The following is a 19,679-nucleotide window of genomic DNA, read 5'->3' as shown; positions in this document are numbered from 1 at the left end:
TGACAGAGATTGATTATATTCCAAGTAAGAGTCAGTTATACTGCGACAACAAAGCCGCCATAAGCATTTCAGAGAATCCAATCCAACATGACCGAACAAAGCACGTTGAGGTGGATAGACACTTCATCAAGGAAAAAATTGAACAAGGAGTGGTCGAATTCCCTTTTGTACGTTCTGAAGATCAACTAGCAGATATACTGACCAAGGCAGTTAGCTCAAGGAGCCTTGAAGGAGTTCTTGACAAATTGAGTATCGGGGATCCCACTACTCAATTTGAGGGGGAGTGTTAGAAAAAGAAAGGTATAAGCTTGTAGGATAAGCTTTGTATTAGCTTGGAGGCTAAGAAATACATTAGCTTAGAGGCTAAGAAATACATGAGCTTGGTGCCCAAGAATATATTAGCTTGGTGCCAAAGAATACTTGTAGCACAAGCTTTGTAATGCCCTATATAAGGGTGTCATATTGTTGAAGAAAATAATCAAGCCTTTTACCAAAATCCTTCTTCTTCTTAGCCATTTAACAGATTTATCCCTAAAACCATGAACGTCGACTCAGTTATAATATATCCCTCGAACTATTAAGTGGTCTAATAACATCCCAAATTTTATATTTTGTGTTATTTTCCATTGTTGGTCATAGCCATTCATATCTGACATGCGTATGTGACTTTTTTATTCTACTTGTCCCAAACTTTAAAAGTGGCCTAAAATATTACAAACATTTCAAGGTTTCTTGTGTAGAATAGGTTTTCGCCTAAAATCACATATTCGGGTTGGGAAATAACACAATGTAAAATTTGTACTTCAATTCCCATTCTAGCTTTAACATTGGAGGGATATAACAAAATTGAGTCAAAATTTGTGGTTTTAGGTACCAATATCCCCATCTAGCTTGATTGTTGCCTCGTATCCTATATTCAAAAGAAATCCTCCGGTTACATGCCCTTTTATTCCAAGACAAGATTACAATCATTATAGAAAATACACACTTGGTTCTCTTTTGGCGAATCCATGAGTTGGACACTCTCTCAATAGGTCTCTCCATAGTTCTCATGCTTTACAAGTTTTTGATTTGCTGAAATTGAGTTATTTGAGGTTGATAAAAGTAGAACCAACATTAAACTTCCTAGTGTTACTTACCTCCGAAAATTCATTTAGGTGAAAATTTAGGTCTTTTGTAGCTCATCAGCCATAAATCTGTTGCTGTAACATTTGTATCAAGTATCAACTCATTCTTCATTTCAAAATAATTGGCATCTATTTGCTCTATGCAATGAGACTATTTGAATTGCCCATCAATTTGATTGATTTAGTATTCGTAAAATTAACTTTTACTTTGAATGAATTTCTATCCCATGTTCATATACTCAAGTTTAAAGTATATATGAACTACTATGTGTTTTGTTTTGTATGTGCGTTGAATATTCAAAGGGAATAATCTTCCTCATTTCGGTCAACGATGCAATTTCTCAAACCAAAAGATTTAAAAAAAAACATGAAACGTGTCGAAAAGTGTATCACTTTGTTTTAAAAATACAATTATGTAACAGGCATTAGTGATTTACATATGTTCATAAAAATTGACAATTTTTTATAAGCAAGTTGTAAAAATGGGTATTTTAAATAAGCTAATCACTCTTTAAATTAGATTGATGTCCTAATTTGGTTACGTAATCTACTCTAAAATATTAGTAAAGCTTACACTTTTCTAAAAAGAAACAAAGAAATAATCATCAAGAATATTTAAGCTTCTCTGCATTTGTGAAAAAAATACAATGATATAAAACTACGTTGTCATTTTGTTGGTTACATTTCGTAATTGAAAGATGAAAGCAACAGTTGAAAAAAGGGACACAATTATAAAGAAATATGAACAATTAGGTGAAGATCACATGCTACAGATGAGGCTATACATGAATCCCAGCAGTGTTTACTGATTCTTACATAGGTTGAAGCATGAGTGCTGTTTCTTCCTTGCAGCAGAGCAGCAGTACCGGTGGGTCGCATAACACTACTGGCAACCCAGGTTCGGGTGGAGGAAATGTCGATGAGCAAGCTCTGTTTAGACGGAAAAATGGTGTTATTTCAGCAGCTACACTGTTTCGCATCGATAAACAAGCTCTGCTTAGACAGAAAGATGGTGGTATTTCTGCTGCTGCACCGTTTCACGTCTCAGAGCACTCTGTCCTCTGACAATGTTATCATCTCTAGCATCACTTGCGGAAACATTGAGAAAAGTAGTTCCATCTTTCATTGCAGCAAGATATTTTGATGGTTTTTGGCAGATGCAAGTGGATGGGTATTCATGAAACTCTCCTCTTCCAGGTCTCATCTCTTCGGGTTCTCCCATAAACCCGCGTTGGCATAGTTTCACCTTTCTTGAGAAAGAACTCCAGTCCATTTTGTCGCGTGCAGCGAACAGAGCGCTGAGCCTTTTGGCATTCGGTCTGATTGTTCTCTTGTGACCCATATACCTCCTTTAACAAGAAAAAATGAGACGAAGGATTCAAATAAGTTAAACTACTAAAACTGATGCACTTAAAGACCAAACAGAACATTTTATAACGACTATAAGGCCAACTCTCGTGTTGCACCAGAACATCAATTTATGCAATTTCCAAACCATTTCACTCCAACCCTGCACGTGGCGGTGTGAATGGAACTTTTTTGAGAAAATGTTCTTAATTTGCATATTGAATTAGAAAATTTTGTTAAAGGCGGAGGATAACTGTAAACGAACAGTAAGAACAAAAAAGAACGAACAGAACAACTCGATAGAAACTGAATAAAAATTTGAACTATGGTAACTAACTACTGACAGGCAACTTCTACACAGAAGAACACTCTTAATTCAATTCTAACTCTAAAAGAATAAAACGTCTCTAACAACCAGACTCGTTAAAACATTAAAAAAGTAATAAAGAATAACAACTAAAGATAACTTAAAGCTCATCTGCAAGGATATGCAGGGAACAATCGATCTCCATCAACTGTACTGCGGTTGAAACATGGAGTATTTAGACATACATATGAAGGATGTATTCGATCAGTTACCCAGATTGGTCTGAGTACAGCTAACATTTTAGTTTGAACATTTATCTAATGGGCCCCTCTTTTTTATTTTGAGTTGGCCTCTAGTTTCTAGTGTTGCCCTAGAAGTCAATCTAATTGCATGAATATATCTTAGTTCTGCCTCATCTAAAGTTGTTATGCTTCACAAAGCTGTTAACGTAAGAAAAATCATAGCATAAATCTAAACTTGTATGCTGAAGTGAAATATGCTTATCTTCCTCAATACTTACCTTCGACCGGCTAGGATTTTTGCCATATTCCCATTGTTATTAGTGACAAAGACATCACTTTCATCACATACAGTGTAGTCAATGGCAGCCAATCGAGATGAAAACGGAAGAAGTGATTTTAACTCTTCACTGGCCAGCATCTCTTTTGTATAGAAATTTGGAAACAACTCTTTAAGCGGCCTCAGAGTTTCTTCTCCGCCATATATCTCTCCAGATGCAACATATAGATATGTGTTATTATCAAAGTCAAGGCCCCGCAGCAACAATCCCACCTCATGAGGGGTCAAAGGGCACTTCCCTCGTGTTCGCTCTTCATCTGCGCTTAATTCCTGAGGAAGCAAATCGCAGATCGTTGTTATATGTCATAAAATAAATAGGCTTCAGTTAAAGCATCACACTTCAAAGAAATATGAGAATAAAATAATTCCAATAACATACAGGTAGCGTCTCCCATCGCTTTCTTATATCACTTAGTTCTTGTCTTTCTTTGTCACCCCCGCCATAGTAACATCCAGAAAATGCAAGCATATCAGGTTCGAACCTACAATTCATATCAGATTATATACAGTAATACAACTTCATTGATGCACAAGAAATGAAGCATTAGCCAATATCCAGTACACTAAGTTCCCAGCATTTAGGAATATGGAAATAAAAAGGTGAAAACTTTTCCAGGAATTCCGTATAATGATGCAAGCAAGCCACACTACGATGGCAATTTACATTTCACAATATAACCATATCTGATATTCCGAGGTGAATAAATAATCAATAACACAGAAATTCAAAATGAACAGCTATCCATTACTCATTCCCACCACGTCAGATTCACACAGAATTCATTTTCAAGACAAATGAACACTCCTACTCAATAAAGACTCTTAACTCAAAAGATAATCATTAGACTCTCACACTATAAGATAACAACTAAATAAACAATACTCCCTTGCTCCGCGATTTGAAGTCCAGATTTGACTCGGTGCGAGAAAGTGGGTGGATAAAGTTAGTGGAACGTGGGTCCCACTTATATATATTACAAATCATTAACTAAAAGCCAATGGAAGTAGAAATAATCAGAAGCTACTGACGGTCAAGCATGGAATATTTACATTCCATTGATGAATAAAGAGTTAACTAGAGAAGAGCTTCTGATGTTACTCATTTACTTACATAAAAAGCTTCTTTCAATTCAATAAAAGATGAAAGCATATAAAATTCTGTCATTCAATCTGACTGCTGCAATTCAAATGCAGCCGTAATCAGTGATGTTGGGAGTGCGGGGCACTTCGGGTCTGGGTGAATAGGTAAAATATGAGGGCACGCCCCACAAACCGAGGCGCACTAATGCAATTTGTTGAAGAACAACAGTATGTGTTAATGGTTCGAATTTGTGTGTATATAAATGAGTATAGCACACATTAGTGAGGGTCCAAACTGCAAAGGTATAAATGAATATAGGGTCCTCATGCTTTGACACATAAATGGCGAAAATGGAGTAAAGCACATTTTAAGGAGTAATGACACCTATATTGTCAACCAGTTAGAAATGGATAGAGGAAATATTGGGAGGATCAATATAAAGTAGGGCGCAGAGGTAAATATGAGTTTAGGGTCCCCATAGTGTGACACAGTAATGAAGGAGAGGGAGAGATGGGGAGGTTTAAATATAAAGAGCGTAAAAGGTATGCATGTGTACTTCACTATCTGTCACAGAGCCCCCAGCCTCGCCCCACCCGTGCCCCCTGATCCTGCTTGCCCCAGCCATACAGGAGTGATTCCAGCCTCACCTCGTGCGCCCCGTGCCCAAGGCACACTTTTCACAACATTGGCCATAATATGCAAAAATCAATTCTGAAGCGTTTAAAGGACCACCTTGACCTTTTGAAGTCCAAAGGGGCGTTAGGATTACTATTAAAAGACTTGCATAAGTAATAACTTGGATATCAATCTCAACAACTAATCAAGGTAATATACACATTTACAGTCTGCTTCCAGTGCTTGCAAATAAAAAGTTCATGAGCATTAAGAGTATTCATAGCTTAGTAAGGATCTCAAACCTCAAGTGTACAGCTATAAAACGTGCTGTCATCTTTCGCATGCGTGTGACAACTTTCTGGCCTAGACTCCTTATAGGTTTAGTAAATCTTAATGCATGATAGTTCACCCGGCAACGTAGTTTCTGTAGCTCTTCATCAAGGTCGTTAGCAAGCCTATAATCGAACTTTGTCAACTGAACAACCTGCAGAAAAACTTAATAGGTTTATATATTAACCAAGTCTGGCTCACACTAGATATTTCCAAGAGATTGTTTTAAAGCAAAAGGTGATAACTTAGCCATTTTGTTTGGAGGTACAACGTTATAAAACAATAAGTTAGATAAAATTTTAAAAAATCTAGTATCCCATATGGATCATATTCAAATCACATGTGATTCAAGTGAGAGATGATAACGTTTAGGGTTTAGTTCTATGTACATTTAATTTTTCACAATATGCTCTTTTTTCAAAAAGTTGCCAATTTAAGAAAGAATATACTCCTACATTTATAGGAAACAGACACTCATTTGCGATTTTCGAGTTGGAAATGAAATTGCAAAATCTGTAAGCGAGCCAGTCTGTCAAAATACAACATTGTCACGGCATCCGTACTTCCATGCTAATTTAAAAGATTCAGATGTTTGAAGTCATTACCATTATTTATCTAAGCAATGCTTCTGAATTTCTTGGTAGCAGTCTTTGACACAAAGTTGAATTAAGGATGAGAAATTCTCAACCTTAGTTATGATGACTGATAAATCAAGAAACGTTGGTTGGATTATCATACTTGATATAGAGTAAATATAGTACATGGTTACCGGAGTGCACTGTGCATCCCTGATATCCAAGTATCCAACTAGTCCTGTCTACATAGTACAACCTCTAAATGTTGTGTGCCTCATTGATTCTGTTTGGATGATGGGCTGGGCTAATAGTGACCTATTTGATGGTGAGGAAAGGCGAGAGGAGCTAAAAGGGACATGTGCCTACTGCCTAAGAATAAGAAGGGGGAAACTTATTAAAACACTTTTATTTGCTCAATTCTTCAGCATATAGACAATCGTGGAACTTTGTGCATCCCAGATATCCAAGTATCCAATTGGTCCGGTCTAGATACTACATAGTACAGCCTCTTGTGTGCCTCATTGATAATGTTGGGATGAAGGGCTAATAGTGGCCTGTTTGATGGTGAGGAAAGGAGAGAGGTAAAAGGGACATGTGCCGACTCCCAGGGGGAAACTTATAAAATACTCTTATTTGCTCAATGCTTCAGCATATAGACAATTGTGGAACTTTTGCTCTACCAAAGCTCTAAGAGATACTCACGTCAAGCACATGACAGTGGCTAGATTTTACTATGTAGGCATCGGATTTCAGAAGCAGCAATTATAAAATTAATCAATTGTAATTGAATAAATTTGTCCTCTTACACGTCTTCTCAATAAAATGGGCAATACTTGCTCCAGATAATAGTCAGGTTCTGATTTTCGAGGAACACGCATTGTATATGGTGGTTTATCCATTGACCTCATCACCTTTTCTGGAACTCTTTTCACAATAGGTACATCCTTTGCAAGGAAAGAGATGAACCAATCAACATCAAAAATGTTGGCAAAATCACTGCATAACAAAGTAATATCTGGATGAGACAGGGATTCAGTAGTTAAGTCAAAAGAAAAGAAACTACTCTTAGTACCAGAAGTGAGGTTAGGGATCTTACCTAACAGGATTTGAATCTCTTAAACAAAGGAGGTTGTCAGATGAAACTAAATTTGATATCTTACATTATTTATACTGTAAGTATTGCCAATTGGCATTTCTAAAAGGGGTTAATAACTACCATACCTAGATTACAGGAACAATGAAATCCAATAGGAAAAGGAACTGTTTAGCACCAGCACTTAAGAATAGATTGCAAATTATAATGCCCGGATGACTGAAGTTCATTTCTCTACTTAAATAAGTCAGTTTTCATCTCAACCAACCTTTCATCCTTCCAGAACGAATTATGATCCAATTCTGGCACAACTAAAGTAGCGTTTAAAATCTTCGCAACAACCACAGCATCGGTTATCTGTAGATCAAAAGAAAATATTAAATTATAGGCATTTAACAGCACGACTAAAACAAATGCAAAGTGGACAGGACAAAATTAGGTAATTGAAAGAACAAAGAAATAAGAACGAAAAAAATCATACTCTAAATTAGATACATGCATAACAATAAAAAATATGAGGCAACTTACTCCTGTTCTTTGTTGGTTCAGCCCCCCACTAGTTGCGATAAGTAAGTATCCATTTGAAAACCGTTCCCGTACATGAGCTATTATTGATCATCATTAAACAAAGGGTAAACGATAACAACAATAAAAATAATTATATATATATATATATATATATATATCCCTATATAGGGGATGTATACATCCCCTATATATATATATATAAATATATAAAGAGATGTAAGGGAAAAGGCTGAAGCTGGCAAAGGAATCAAATTTTGTTATCATATCTTAAACCCAGCTAAAATTTATCTGGTTCATGATAATTGATATTCTTAAAACCCAAAGTGAAATAACTTGATATGTTAAAAAAAGGTGAAGCACCACTTTATTTAAAGAAGAAACCAAAATATTTATTTTATAATACCAGATGGCCCACTATCTCCAAAAGCTTTTATAACCATCCTAAGCATCGAGTCTTGATTACTTATAATTACCAAAAACTCAACTGAACAACTTTTAATCAAATGCAAACATCAACACCCCATATCAAAAAGAGCTACAACATTCAGACAGAATTGTAAATTTTATATCTTTAATGCTTTAACCAATAGCAATAGTGTGCAAACAAAGAAATAGCTTCATACTAATGGCAAAGATAACCCATCTTAAAATATATAGAAAACTCTGACAAACTTACGTGCAAAGCGGGGGCCTCTTTCACTGCAACCATAATAAAAGTTTGAAAACTTGGATTTCCATATATCAACTGGAACCTGATAACTTTTATCCTACATTCAATTTATCATAGTGGCATGTCTTAGGGATAAGAACAAATGAAACAGAGGAGAAGAAGTATTGTAAAATATGCTTAACTACTGCAGCTAGAGTTTCGTCACAATTTATATACTCAAATAATGGTAAAAGCAATCTTATACAGGGGAAGAAGTATTGTACACATGCAATCAGAATATATACTTAATTACTGCACCCACTGCAATTCAGTTTAGTGGCATGTCTTAGGGATAAGAATAAATGAAATCATCAAACAGTTCATAGAGACCAACCATAGATTAAAATGAAAAAAATCAATGTCATTTGAATCAACCGTAGCTTCTCCTCTGTTTCATGTCTTTATGTTTGCAAAAACAATGACTAACAATGTTAATATGCATAAGAGAACAAACCAACTAATCAAACTTATTCAACTGCCTGATAAATAAGAGATGTCAATAAATGATAGCTAATTCCATGAAATTTAATAAGTCTTCTTCTATTTAAACCATGCACTTTATTTCCGGACCTACAATGTTATATATCAACAGTAAAATAAACCAAAAAGCAGACTTTTTACATAGTCATGATTTGTCTATACTAAGTAAAATATTCCTTTTTATCACATTTCGGTCACTAATTTTCTGATATACAAGCAGAAAAAAATTACTATGAACATCCATGCTCTGCAGTGCAGGAATGGCATACTATAAATCAAGACAATAATCATCATAGTAGCTTGAATTATGTTTTGACTGTAAGAAAAAAATATCGATATGAAAGAATTTCATATCGTTATCGTATCGAAAGTTTCGATATATCGAACTTTCGATATGGATAATATCAGTATCGATATCGTATCGAATACCTGTATATCGAAATTATAATTTCAAAACTTAAAATTCATACAAAAATTAATAAAACTTCAACACAATAAAATTAATAGTGTTCTTATCTCCATAATCAAAATACAACACAACCAAGTACAATTAAATGGATTTATATATATTTATAATTTTAAATTTTAATATGCATTGAATTTCAATATGTTTCGATATATACGATATATATCGTATATTCGATATAAAACGATATATCGCGATACAAGGAAATTCATATCGTTATCGTATCGAAAACTTACGATACGGTATCGTATCGTATCGAAAATTACGATATATCGAAAATTCGATAATTTTTCAATATTTTTCAATACGATACGAGCGATATATCATTTTTTCGATATTTTCCCCCAGCCCTAGTGCTGCTAACTGGTGTTGCTTTGCAAATAATATAACCTTGTCTTACATTTATAATTCTCTACATTGTGAAAAGCAATGGATTTAAGTATAAGGAGAAGACATAATTAAATTACTGCACCATCATAGTTCCCTTAGTTTAAAGAATTTTCTTTGAAACACATATAATATCACTAAAGGTCTCTCCTTGTCACTAAATTTAGAATGCTGAAGGTTTTCGTCCATCTTGCAGCCCCTCACCTCTCATATTAGCAAACAAAGAGAAGGCATGGATTTATGCAGAACCAGAAATGTGTCCACACTAGGCTGCATTTAATTCCATGGTTAAGAATAAAGTAACTAAAACTCAGAAAGATCAGCATTCGAGAGAAGAATTTTTTCCCAAAAGTAAAATCAGCCTGAAAAAACGTAAAAATGAAGATAAGATAAATAAAACTGATCAAAGAGCAAAGTTGGATAGCAATCAGAAAGAAGAGAAGATCAAAGATAGAAACACCATAACATCTCAACAGAAGAAAATACTGTTCCACTTCGACAGCTCGAATCGGTCAAAATTAAGTTCAACTAAATGGTGAAAGTCAAAATTAAGTGTCCAATTCAACAACGCATTGCTAAATAAAATGTATCTACATTCCAATTAAGGCATGAAAATGAGGAATGAAACAATCGAATTCCACACAGAAACACACATTGAGGGTTAAAACTCAAAATCTCCCTTACCTTCTTGTACCAAGTCGGCTTCACGAAGCGATTAGAGTACCACTCGAGATCAGACGCGACGTGGCCGGTGAAGAGAGAGATTAGGGCAACGGAGAAGAGCAGTAGCCCGCACACGACCGTCCATGGCACCGCCTGCCGCCGCCCGAGGTGCAGATAAGTCCAATAATGGTGCGGGGACTGCTGCAGCTTCTGCTTCTGCTTCTGTTGCGGCAAAATGATATTATTCACGAGAACCCCGCCTCCGTCGCCGCCGCCGCACCTCCACGCCTTGTTAGCCACGCCCATTTCATCTTGCTCCACACCTTCTCATAGTAAAATTAGGGGCAAAATCAAGCAGTGGAGGTGACTTGACTCAGCTAATTGTTGGAAACCCTGCTCGAATTGAGGCCTTTTTTGTTGCAGAGTGTGAAAATTGCAGCTGTGTGTGTAGAAGGAGAGAGAGAGAGTGTGTGTGAGTGAGTGAGTGAGTGACTGAGTGAGTGTGAGAGAGAAAGAAGATCTCAATAAATGAGAAAGCTTGATTAATCAATTTATTAATTCTCATTTAATAGCGAGATTTGGGCTATAAGATGGACACTCTAATAGCCCCCTCTTTTTTTTTGTCAACAGCCCCAATTTTATTGTCCAAAGTCCTTAAAATTTGTTTCCGCCACTATGATTGACACTTCAAATAGTCCCCAAATTTTATAATCAATTTTTATTTTAAAATATTTTTAGTTTCAATCAAGTATAATTAAAATCATCGCAATGTAAATAATTAGAAAACGAGATAATTGAGACCGAATATTCGTTGTATTGAAAATGGTAAAATTATACGACGAATATTTAAAATAAAATACAAATAAAAACTCCGCCACCGTCTACTCGGTGTCGGAGTCGGCTTCCTAGTCTTCTTCTTCTTCTTCTTCTTCTTCTTCTTCTTCTCCTCCTTCTCCTTCGCTGCCGCCGGCCGCGGTTGCCCCAGGAGCATCATCAGCCAACCCTAGACGACACTCAATCCGAGTGATTATCTTCTGGTATATATTCCTGATGTACAGGTCATCGGTGGCTAGGCATTTGCTGCAGACGTCCTGCAGTTGTTGCCTCAACTGCACATCGAGGTTCTCCCTCAAGACCTCGTGGGGACCAGGAACCATGGGCTGTGGGATTGGGGCGGGCTGCGGGATGCGCGATCCAGATGCGGTCGAGATATGCGGGAGGCACTTCTAGCCACTCTAGCGCTGCGGATAGAGGCCTGTTGTCCCGGGGGCCGTCTTCGCCTAGTGTGTGTAGCGGCGGGCGGCTCTTCGACTTGCTCGTCGTTCTGCTAGAACGAGTGCGAGCCGATTCCGCTACTGTAGTCCCCGGCAAGGTTGTGTCTTGTACGCTTCGGCCCAGGAGCTCCAGTGACCTCTTGCGCGCAGATGTCCTTGAATTTCGGACAATCCGCGAGGACTAGATACACCTCCTACATTGTAAACTTCGGCCAGCCCTCCGTGTTGTATTGGCCCATCGACAGGGCCTTCACGTCTGCTTCGCTTCTGCCACTCTCAGCGTTGAGAAGGTTGTTCTGGTATATGTTCGCGAACCGCTTGGTAACCGGCAGAATCCTAGACCACTTTTTGCGGATTTGTTCTGGGTCGCGCTCTCGGGCGCCGGCAGGTTTGAACTCGTTGTATGCCATTAGGACGCGCCTCCAAAAGCTCCTCTCGATCTGATCGGTGCCCACTATGGGGTCCGATGTGATGGCATCCCACGCCCTTGCCACGGCAATGAACTCCGCTTTGGTGTAGAGCTTGCCCCGTTTGGAGCCCTCGCCACCGCCACTACCAACGCCGCTGCTCGAGCCGCCACCGGTGCTGCCCGAGCCACCGCCACCGCGGCCGCCGCCCCTACCGCCACCGCCCCCGGCACTGCTTCGGGTCGGAACGGGCGTTTCCACCCGTGTTGCAGGCATATCCGGGATGCCGGAACTAAGCAGACCCATCATGGTATCCAGAGCGTCTTGATCTGCTTCGGTGTAAGGAGATTGACTGGATAGGAAAGGGGACTCCGGACGTGGCTGGTTAAGCGCGTCGAGGTTAGGTCTGAAATCTCCAGACTCCGAGCGACTTAGATTAGGCTGAAAAGGTTGGGGCGTTGGAGAAGACCTCCACGACTGAGATGGACGAAGGTTTGGACTCGATGCCCACGGCGGGGGACGGAGACCCTCCATATCCCGAGGGCTGAGAAGGATAGCCGCCATATCCCGACGGCTGTGAAGGATTGCCGCCATAGCCCGATTCCTGCGAGCAGGGTGATTCGTCGTCTCAACCGTGCATTTTTAGAGAGTGAAAGTGTAGATAGTGAATGAAGGGAGAGTGTGTGAAAATGGTGAAAAAATCGGTGGTGGAGGAGTGATATTTATAGAGTTAATTTAAAAAAGATTAAAAAAATAAAAATTCGAGGGGCGCCGGAGCGCCTATAGGCGCGACGAAAGGCCGACCGGTACGTCCTCGCCCCGGTTTCGCCACATGACCATCCGCCCCCTTTCGCACGTCAGCCCCGGGGCGGACGTCGCCTGCACTATAAGTCGCCCCGGGATCGCCCCCGCCGGGACTATAGGCGCGGCGGTCCCATAGTGGACACCCTTAAGAGCATCAGCAGTGGAGCGGAATTCCCGGCGGAATTCCCAAAAACACCTCCTGCCACGTTATACGGATTTCCTACTGCCATGCCACGTCATACGGAATTCCCACTGCACAGTAGCGGAATTCCCTGCGGAATTCCCACATTAAAAAAAATTCACAAATTCACAAATTAAACAATTTTCGGAATTAAACAATTTACGGAATTAAAATTTCGACGCGAATACGGAGAAAATGCAACCACTTTATTTAAAAAAAAACCATACTTCATTAAAAAAAATACATAATTACTAAAAAAAGTACATTATTATAAAAATAAAAACCGGCTACTCACTCCTTGGATTCCTCGTTGCCAGTCTTCTCGCCGTCGTCGCCCCCGCCCCCCTCACCGTCACCGTCCGACATCCCGTCGAACCCCAAATCACGGCGCATACTGTCGAGGAGGGGCTTAAGCTTCCGCTTGTAACGAGGGTCGATCGCTTGGCGCCATTCAACCATCGCACGTAAAAAGGTTTCATGTGCGGCGATGCGGGCGAATGAGGGGTTCTCGGGATCGTTTTGGGGGGTTGCTGCCGATTGAGCCTCGACGGATCCGTTGGTGCTTCCCCTCGACATCCGCACCGCAGATTTTTACCTAACCAGGTGACGGCGGCGGCCCGACGATGTGGGTATGGGGAACTCTGCCTCAGCAGGGGGGAGTTCCGCGAAACCAGCACTGCTACTGTACTCTCCGGAGGCGCTGGTCTTCGTCCGCTTCGGGCAGCCAGATTCAACACCCGCAGTGAACTTGGGCGAAGACTGCACCACAAGAAACACCGACCAATACTTGAATTCCCCGAAGCCCTTCTCAGCGTCGGGGAATGAAAGAGCAGGTTTGTGCAGGTGTCGCGTCAAGCAAGGGATGTATCCTACTGATCAGGATTGAAATCCCAGCTAATCCTGAACCTGGCTATCAATAATTCCTCAATCCACTTCTACTGACTAGTATAGTGGATGTAAGGGTCGAATCCCATAGACATGAATGCGCTTTGGTAATTGTGGTGATATTCTGGAAAGGTTGGTTAGCTACCACGCTTTGGGTTGAGATTCTAACTAGGCAAGAATTTAAGATGGTACTCTACTGACTAGGAGGGGTGAATGATGATTGATAAGCGGCTGTGTACGTGAGAGTGGGGGACATTATGTTTCAGAAATTATGTGGGAGGTACGGGATTACTATAAAAGGTGAAACGACATATCAGAGAATAAGTGGTAGTTAGGTGACTAGGCTGACAGATCTGTAGGGTACTAGCAGAAAAAGTAGAGAAAAGTAAAGGACAAAAGCAAAAAGTAACTAAAAAGTAAAAGTGGTCCCAAATTTGGATGTGGACATTGTCTTCTCCAACAAGTATGAACACAAATCAAACAACTCAAATTCCATGAACGAGAATTTCAGATTAACAAACTCCACAAGAACAGATCTACAATCTAAACTCCAAATCAAAAGATTAAACTAACGAAACTGAAATTACTCTTATTGGGTGACATGCAAGTTGGCAGAAATCACGTAAACTAGGTTTTCACACCTAACCATTTCAGATCTAAAATCTAACAGCTATCTAAACTCATGAACTCAGATCTATCAATTCGGAAATGAAAACATGCTCGCAATACTTGGAAATTACCGTAACAACTAGATCTAAGCTATCTAGGCAGAAAGAAACAGAATCAAACAGGAACCGATGCATAAAAACAACTTCATATCATAAACGTTTGGATCACAACCAAGACTTCAAAATAAGCAAATATTGAAAATGCTACATATCCAACGTAAGAAAACAAAGTGCGATTAACTAAGAAAGCAATTAAAGATTGTTTTGCTACTCCGGGCAATGAAACTGTTAACACTACGAAACACGTTGACTGGAACGAAATGATGTGGAACTCTGGCGAACTGATGAGCTTCAGGTGACCATGGCTGTGGCGAGGAATGAGCATATGAAGGACGAGGCTGTAGGAATTGATCTACAGAGAGAGAATTCTAACTAAGTGTGAAGGTTTTGAACTAATTGATCATCATTCTCTCTCCAAGTGGCTTCCTTTTATAGGGAGGCCTCCCTTGATTTTTAGGGTAGACTCTCTTCATGAAATGACTCTTTTGCCCCTTGCTTGCGGCTGATCTTCCTAGCTATCCTCCTTCTCCATCTCGAGCCTTTTTGGCATGCATCCTGGTCAGTATTGCACCCTACTGACGCCCTTTTCACATGAATTATCCGAAAATTCCCATACTGGCTAGAACACTTTCCCTGCACACTTTAGCAACTGTTTTGCAGATATATTCCAATTATGCACATTATACTGACCAGTAACCAATGCCTAGAATACGACTTATCAAACTGCTCACACTTACCACATGCTTGTACTCAAGCGTGAAGAACAAACAAAAAGCAATAAGTCGAATTCTAGCCTGGTTACACCCCTGACCGACTCTATCCTAACCTAGACTCTAAACTATGATTCAAAGAAAAACACATAAACAAGACAAACACACATAAAAGACAAAAGAAACACTTAAACACGTCAATCGAGCTATATTTTCAACCATCCCTCCCCTTTGGGTCAGGTGCAATCCAGCCTTAGACAGCCTTGAACTTCCGCCGCCCCCCTTTTCCTTCCAGTCAGTATATCCGCTCGTCAAGATCACCCAAACTCTCGGCCAAACACCAGATTCGCTCAGTCACTCATTCCTCACCGGGGATATTAGGACTGTATTCTCTCATAGCGCTGAACCACAGATGCTTTGGACTTAGATCTCACGTGCGGCTACCGAAGATCTTTAAAGCTTGTAACAGGGCTATTTGCTTGTAGTGTTTGGGTTGGTTGTTCCTGAGGCTCTAGGCTAAAAAATCTCTAATTTATTTCGATGTGGGGAAACTGTGTGGGCTCAGGCTCTTGGCTGTTAACTCTGCTTGGCTGGACCTTTTCTAATGTTGCTTCCCAACTGGTCAGTAGCGTCTTGTGGCTTCGACACCCTTGTTCCTTCTCAATTTTTTTGTGGTCAAGTATTTTTGACCATTTTCTTCACATTCTTCTTCTTTCCTTTTTGTGGCTTCGCCACCCTTATTCCTTATTATTTTTTTGGGACCTGGAATGACTTCCTGGTCGATTTTCTCCTTGCTTCTCCATTTCTCGCTCCAGTTGGTTTCTTTCTTGCATGTCCTTCTGGCCAGTTGCCTCCTTGCCTTATGCCTTGCACCCACACAGTCCCAGTTGCTGATGGGTTATATCTGGGTATATATGGCTCGAAAGTGGGGTTCTAAGGGTTTTTTTGGGGGGGTTTCCTACTGCCTTCGGTGTATGCTACACGCGGTCACTTTACCCTAGGCATCTTGTGGCAGCCACTCTTTTCTTTTCTGGATGAGTGGAAAGTGGTTCCACTTTAGGCTTTTAACTCACATTTAAGAGGGCTTTTGTGTTCGACTCTAATGATGGGTTTTTCTCTCATACTTGCATCATCTACAGTGACTAGGAGATACTAAGGGGGGTGGTTTCCATTGTCCAGCATGTCTTATCTCCCTCAATTCCCCTCACCGTCAGTTCGAGGCAGTTGAGTTTTAAGCCCAATCAACACGTATATAAAAAAAACTAGACCTAGACAAACAATAACACAGACCACACATATATACATGTCATAGCCATTGCATCCCCACTCCCGCTCCACAAGTGTCTGCCCTCAGATAAGGCTGTGAAGTGGAAAAAGGTAATGGCAAGTATGGCTGACACACAGACATACCAAACAAGCAACACATGCTTCTACTAAAAACTTCTCACACTTAGACTATATAATAGGCTAAGTGGGAGAATTTTAAAACCTAAACAGAACCCAACAAACACACGCACATATATACAAAAACTCCTCACACTCAGGCTACGCAGTGGACTAAGTGTGAGCTAACATGCACCCAAAAATAAAAACACATAAACAGAAACACATGCGCCAAAAATAGCAAACCCTTTACTTCTCACACTTAGACTATTGTATAGGCTAAGTGTTATGAAAGGGGTTTGCTCACATACTACACAAATTATACTACCTAAAAAAACACATAAAATACGAAATACGAAAAACTAAAACTGAAAAAGGAAAAGAAAAACTAACTTGTCAAGGGGGGTGGTGGTCACATGTTCCTCCTACTCCTCCGCGGAGCATGGCTTGGTGTAGGTGGCTCTGCCAGATCCTCTTCCTCATTCCCGGATGGTTCTTCCTCTCGTTCTGCTACCTCTGTCTCCGGCACCCAGGGTTCATCATCCTGGCCTTCATGGCCACTTGGTCCAGCTTCTCGTACTAACTTTCCTTCCGCTAATTCTTTCAGAATCCCTTCCATCACATTTGTCAGGCGAGCTAACTCCGTCCTAGCTTGCCGATTCTCTTCCGCCAACTCTTCCATTGCCTTCTCTAATCTCTCATGCCTCTGTTCTTGATCTTGTGTTCCCTGGCTTGCTGTAGTTCTCCCAGTCGGTATATCTTCCTCACCCATCGCGTAAAAACGCGGTACTCCTTGCCTCATGTAAACAGCATTCATTCGGACGAAGAATGAGGTATCAAACAACCCAGGGGGATCTACCATGATTTGGGGGGATAAGCCTTCAGCCTCTGTGATGATGATGTTGTTTCTGACGAACACTCCCAAGATATGGCAGAGGGTGAGATTTCTCGCTGGATAGGTGGCAATCAGATGGCATTGGTAAACAGTCCAAAAACCCAGATGTAACTTCCTTCCGCGCTTGGCGCACCAAAGAAGGTATAACTCTGTCATTGACGTTCGTACAGTGGAGTTCGACTGCCCAGCAAATTGAAGTCCAAGTGGAGTTGTACTAGGCGTAGGATTGGGTTATTGAAATGGATGGAGCGAGAGAGAGTGGATGCAAACTTCCCAGCGGCCGGGTGAGTTAATTCCTCCCATGCCTCCTGGGGCTCGAAGTCTACGGGGAATTTCCCATTCTCTGCTCCGCCACTCCGATCCTATTGCCTCCTCCAGACTACACATCCCCAAACGTACTGTCTATTCAATCAGATTCATGCTTATCTCCCCTCCAAACAACCGAAAGCTAATAGAAACCTCGTCCAAATCTGTGGTGACCCTAAATCTGAATGTAGTAAAGAACTCCCTTGCTAGCCTAACACTGATATTCGGGTTCCCATTCTCCAATAACCATTCGAATCCTAACGTATGCAAATAAGAGAGAAACTGCTCGCGGGCACCCAACTTATCTAAAGAAGGAATATGAAGTACCTTTCCGCTCTTCACTTGCTTACTCCCTTCATCCTTGCTATCGAAAACCTTTTGTAGCTTCTTAGAGTCGAATAACTTTATCTCCTCCACCAGATCATCAGTAAGGTCCACTGTCCAGCGCCGGTATCTCAGTCTCTCTACCGGGGGATGTACTAGCTCCCGATGATCGTGCGTGAGCTGTTGCTCACTGTACTCCTCATTCTCCAGGGAAATGTCGCTGTCCGATTCTGACTCTTCACTGATAGCGTATTCGCTATCACTCTGTTCCCTCCGGTGTTCTTGGGCTCGCTGAACTGACTCAGTAATGACTATGCCAGTGTTCACTGTACGTGGCTTCTTGTTGCTGGGCTTCTTCTTCATAGGGGCCTTCCTCTTCCGTTTTCTCTCTGCACGGTGTCTGTCCTCATCACTATCTTGCTCGTCTTCCGGTTCCTTCTCAGCGTGTGTTGAAAGCTGGTCTAGGGCAGAGGGTCGGGTCTCAGTACTGATACGAGTACCTTCAGTTCTCAGCTCGACGTGACCGGCTGGTGCAGATGTGAGGTCCGAGCCCTCAACCATCTGCGTCGTCTCTTCGCCCTGGTCAATCGGCGTTTGGGAGACCGCTTCGGTTGCCACCGCAGTATCCTCCAAATCAGTAGTGGGTAAGGATCCCTCCCCAGGTTTTGTGGGAGTGGTCCCTTCCTCTTCACTTAAAATCTCCACCGGATCTGCCGCCGTGTTTACCTTTGCTTTACTTGATGCCCACTTCCCTAAGTATCTTTGCGACACCCTCTTCAGCTTCAGCTGTTCTGCCCTAGGGTCGCCCTTCAACACCAACTTCCTCTTGATAGCCTTTGGTTTTATCACTGGCGGTGCCACTGGTCCGGGTACCTCTATTCTTGCTACTGTTTCCTCCTCCTCAATATGCACATCACTCTTCCTCGCCTCTGTCTGGGGAGTTGTTGACTCTGTCCCTTCTTCTCTAGTCTGGCCTCCCACCACTTCGTCTACTGGCCGTTCGGCTAGGCCTTCTGAGTTGTTCTCTCCATCGCCTTTCTCACCCTTTTCTACTGCCCTTGATGTGAGGTCTAGACCCTCAGCCATCGTGGCGGTACCATCTTCCATCCGATTTACCTCATCCAGAAGAGCCTGAAATTCTTCATCAGTCATTAGGCCCTGCTTTCTAGCAGTCTCATTTAAATCTATCTCTTCCCCCACCGTTTCTTGAGGAATGGGCTCCGCTGTCGGCGTTTTCTCTGGTTCATCGCCTCCCTTCTGGCTCTTCTCCTCCTTTCTTCTTCTCGCCTCCCTTTCCTCTGGTTCGGAGTCGTAATAGGCAGAGATGGGGTCAACATCCATTGAGTCGCTTCGTTGGGGAGTTTGGGTAGATTCTGAGGGTTCGGTCGCCGAGGGAGGTTCCCTTTCTGGCGCAATTGTTGATGAAGTCGGAATGGAAGTGGGTGGTTGTGCTGTGGGTTGCACATTCGGTTCTGATGCATGTACTGCTGGGGTT

At 41.2% G+C, this 19,679-nt stretch overlaps 1 protein-coding gene across 1 annotated transcript; it reads right to left on the bottom strand.

Annotated features, from left to right (window-relative positions):
* Window positions 1–1,726: 1,726 nt before the first annotated feature.
* On the bottom strand, window positions 1,727–10,823 carry LOC121799342 (O-fucosyltransferase 29-like). Its single transcript, XM_042198668.1, has 9 exons — window positions 10,309–10,823; window positions 8,259–8,349; window positions 7,583–7,659; window positions 7,323–7,411; window positions 6,768–6,957; window positions 5,359–5,540; window positions 3,740–3,842; window positions 3,302–3,630; window positions 1,727–2,476 (listed from the first exon to the last, which is right to left on the bottom strand). The coding sequence occupies exons 1-9, from the start codon at window positions 10,591–10,593 to the stop codon at window positions 2,125–2,127; spliced, it is 1,698 nt and encodes a 565-aa protein (XP_042054602.1). The 5' UTR covers window positions 10,594–10,823; the 3' UTR covers window positions 1,727–2,124.
* Window positions 10,824–19,679: the final 8,856 nt, after the last annotated feature.

Source organism: Salvia splendens, chromosome 4 (genome assembly GCF_004379255.2).
Source record: "Salvia splendens isolate huo1 chromosome 4, SspV2, whole genome shotgun sequence".
NCBI classification, from domain to species: Eukaryota; Viridiplantae; Streptophyta; class Magnoliopsida; order Lamiales; family Lamiaceae; genus Salvia; species Salvia splendens.
This window is presented reverse-complemented; position numbering and strand designations above follow the sequence as displayed.

Coding starts and splice junctions, on each gene's coding strand:
- LOC121799342 (XM_042198668.1), bottom strand. CDS start 10,593: ATGGGCGTGGCTAACAAGGCGTGGAGGTGCGGCGGCGGCGACGGAGGC. Junction 5,541..6,767: donor CCATTTTATTGAGAAGACGT/GTAAGAGGACAA, acceptor GTTTTTCTGCAG/GTTGTTCAGTTGACAAAGTT. Junction 3,843..5,358: donor TTTATAGCTGTACACTTGAG/GTTTGAGATCCT, acceptor TATGAATTGTAG/GTTCGAACCTGATATGCTTG.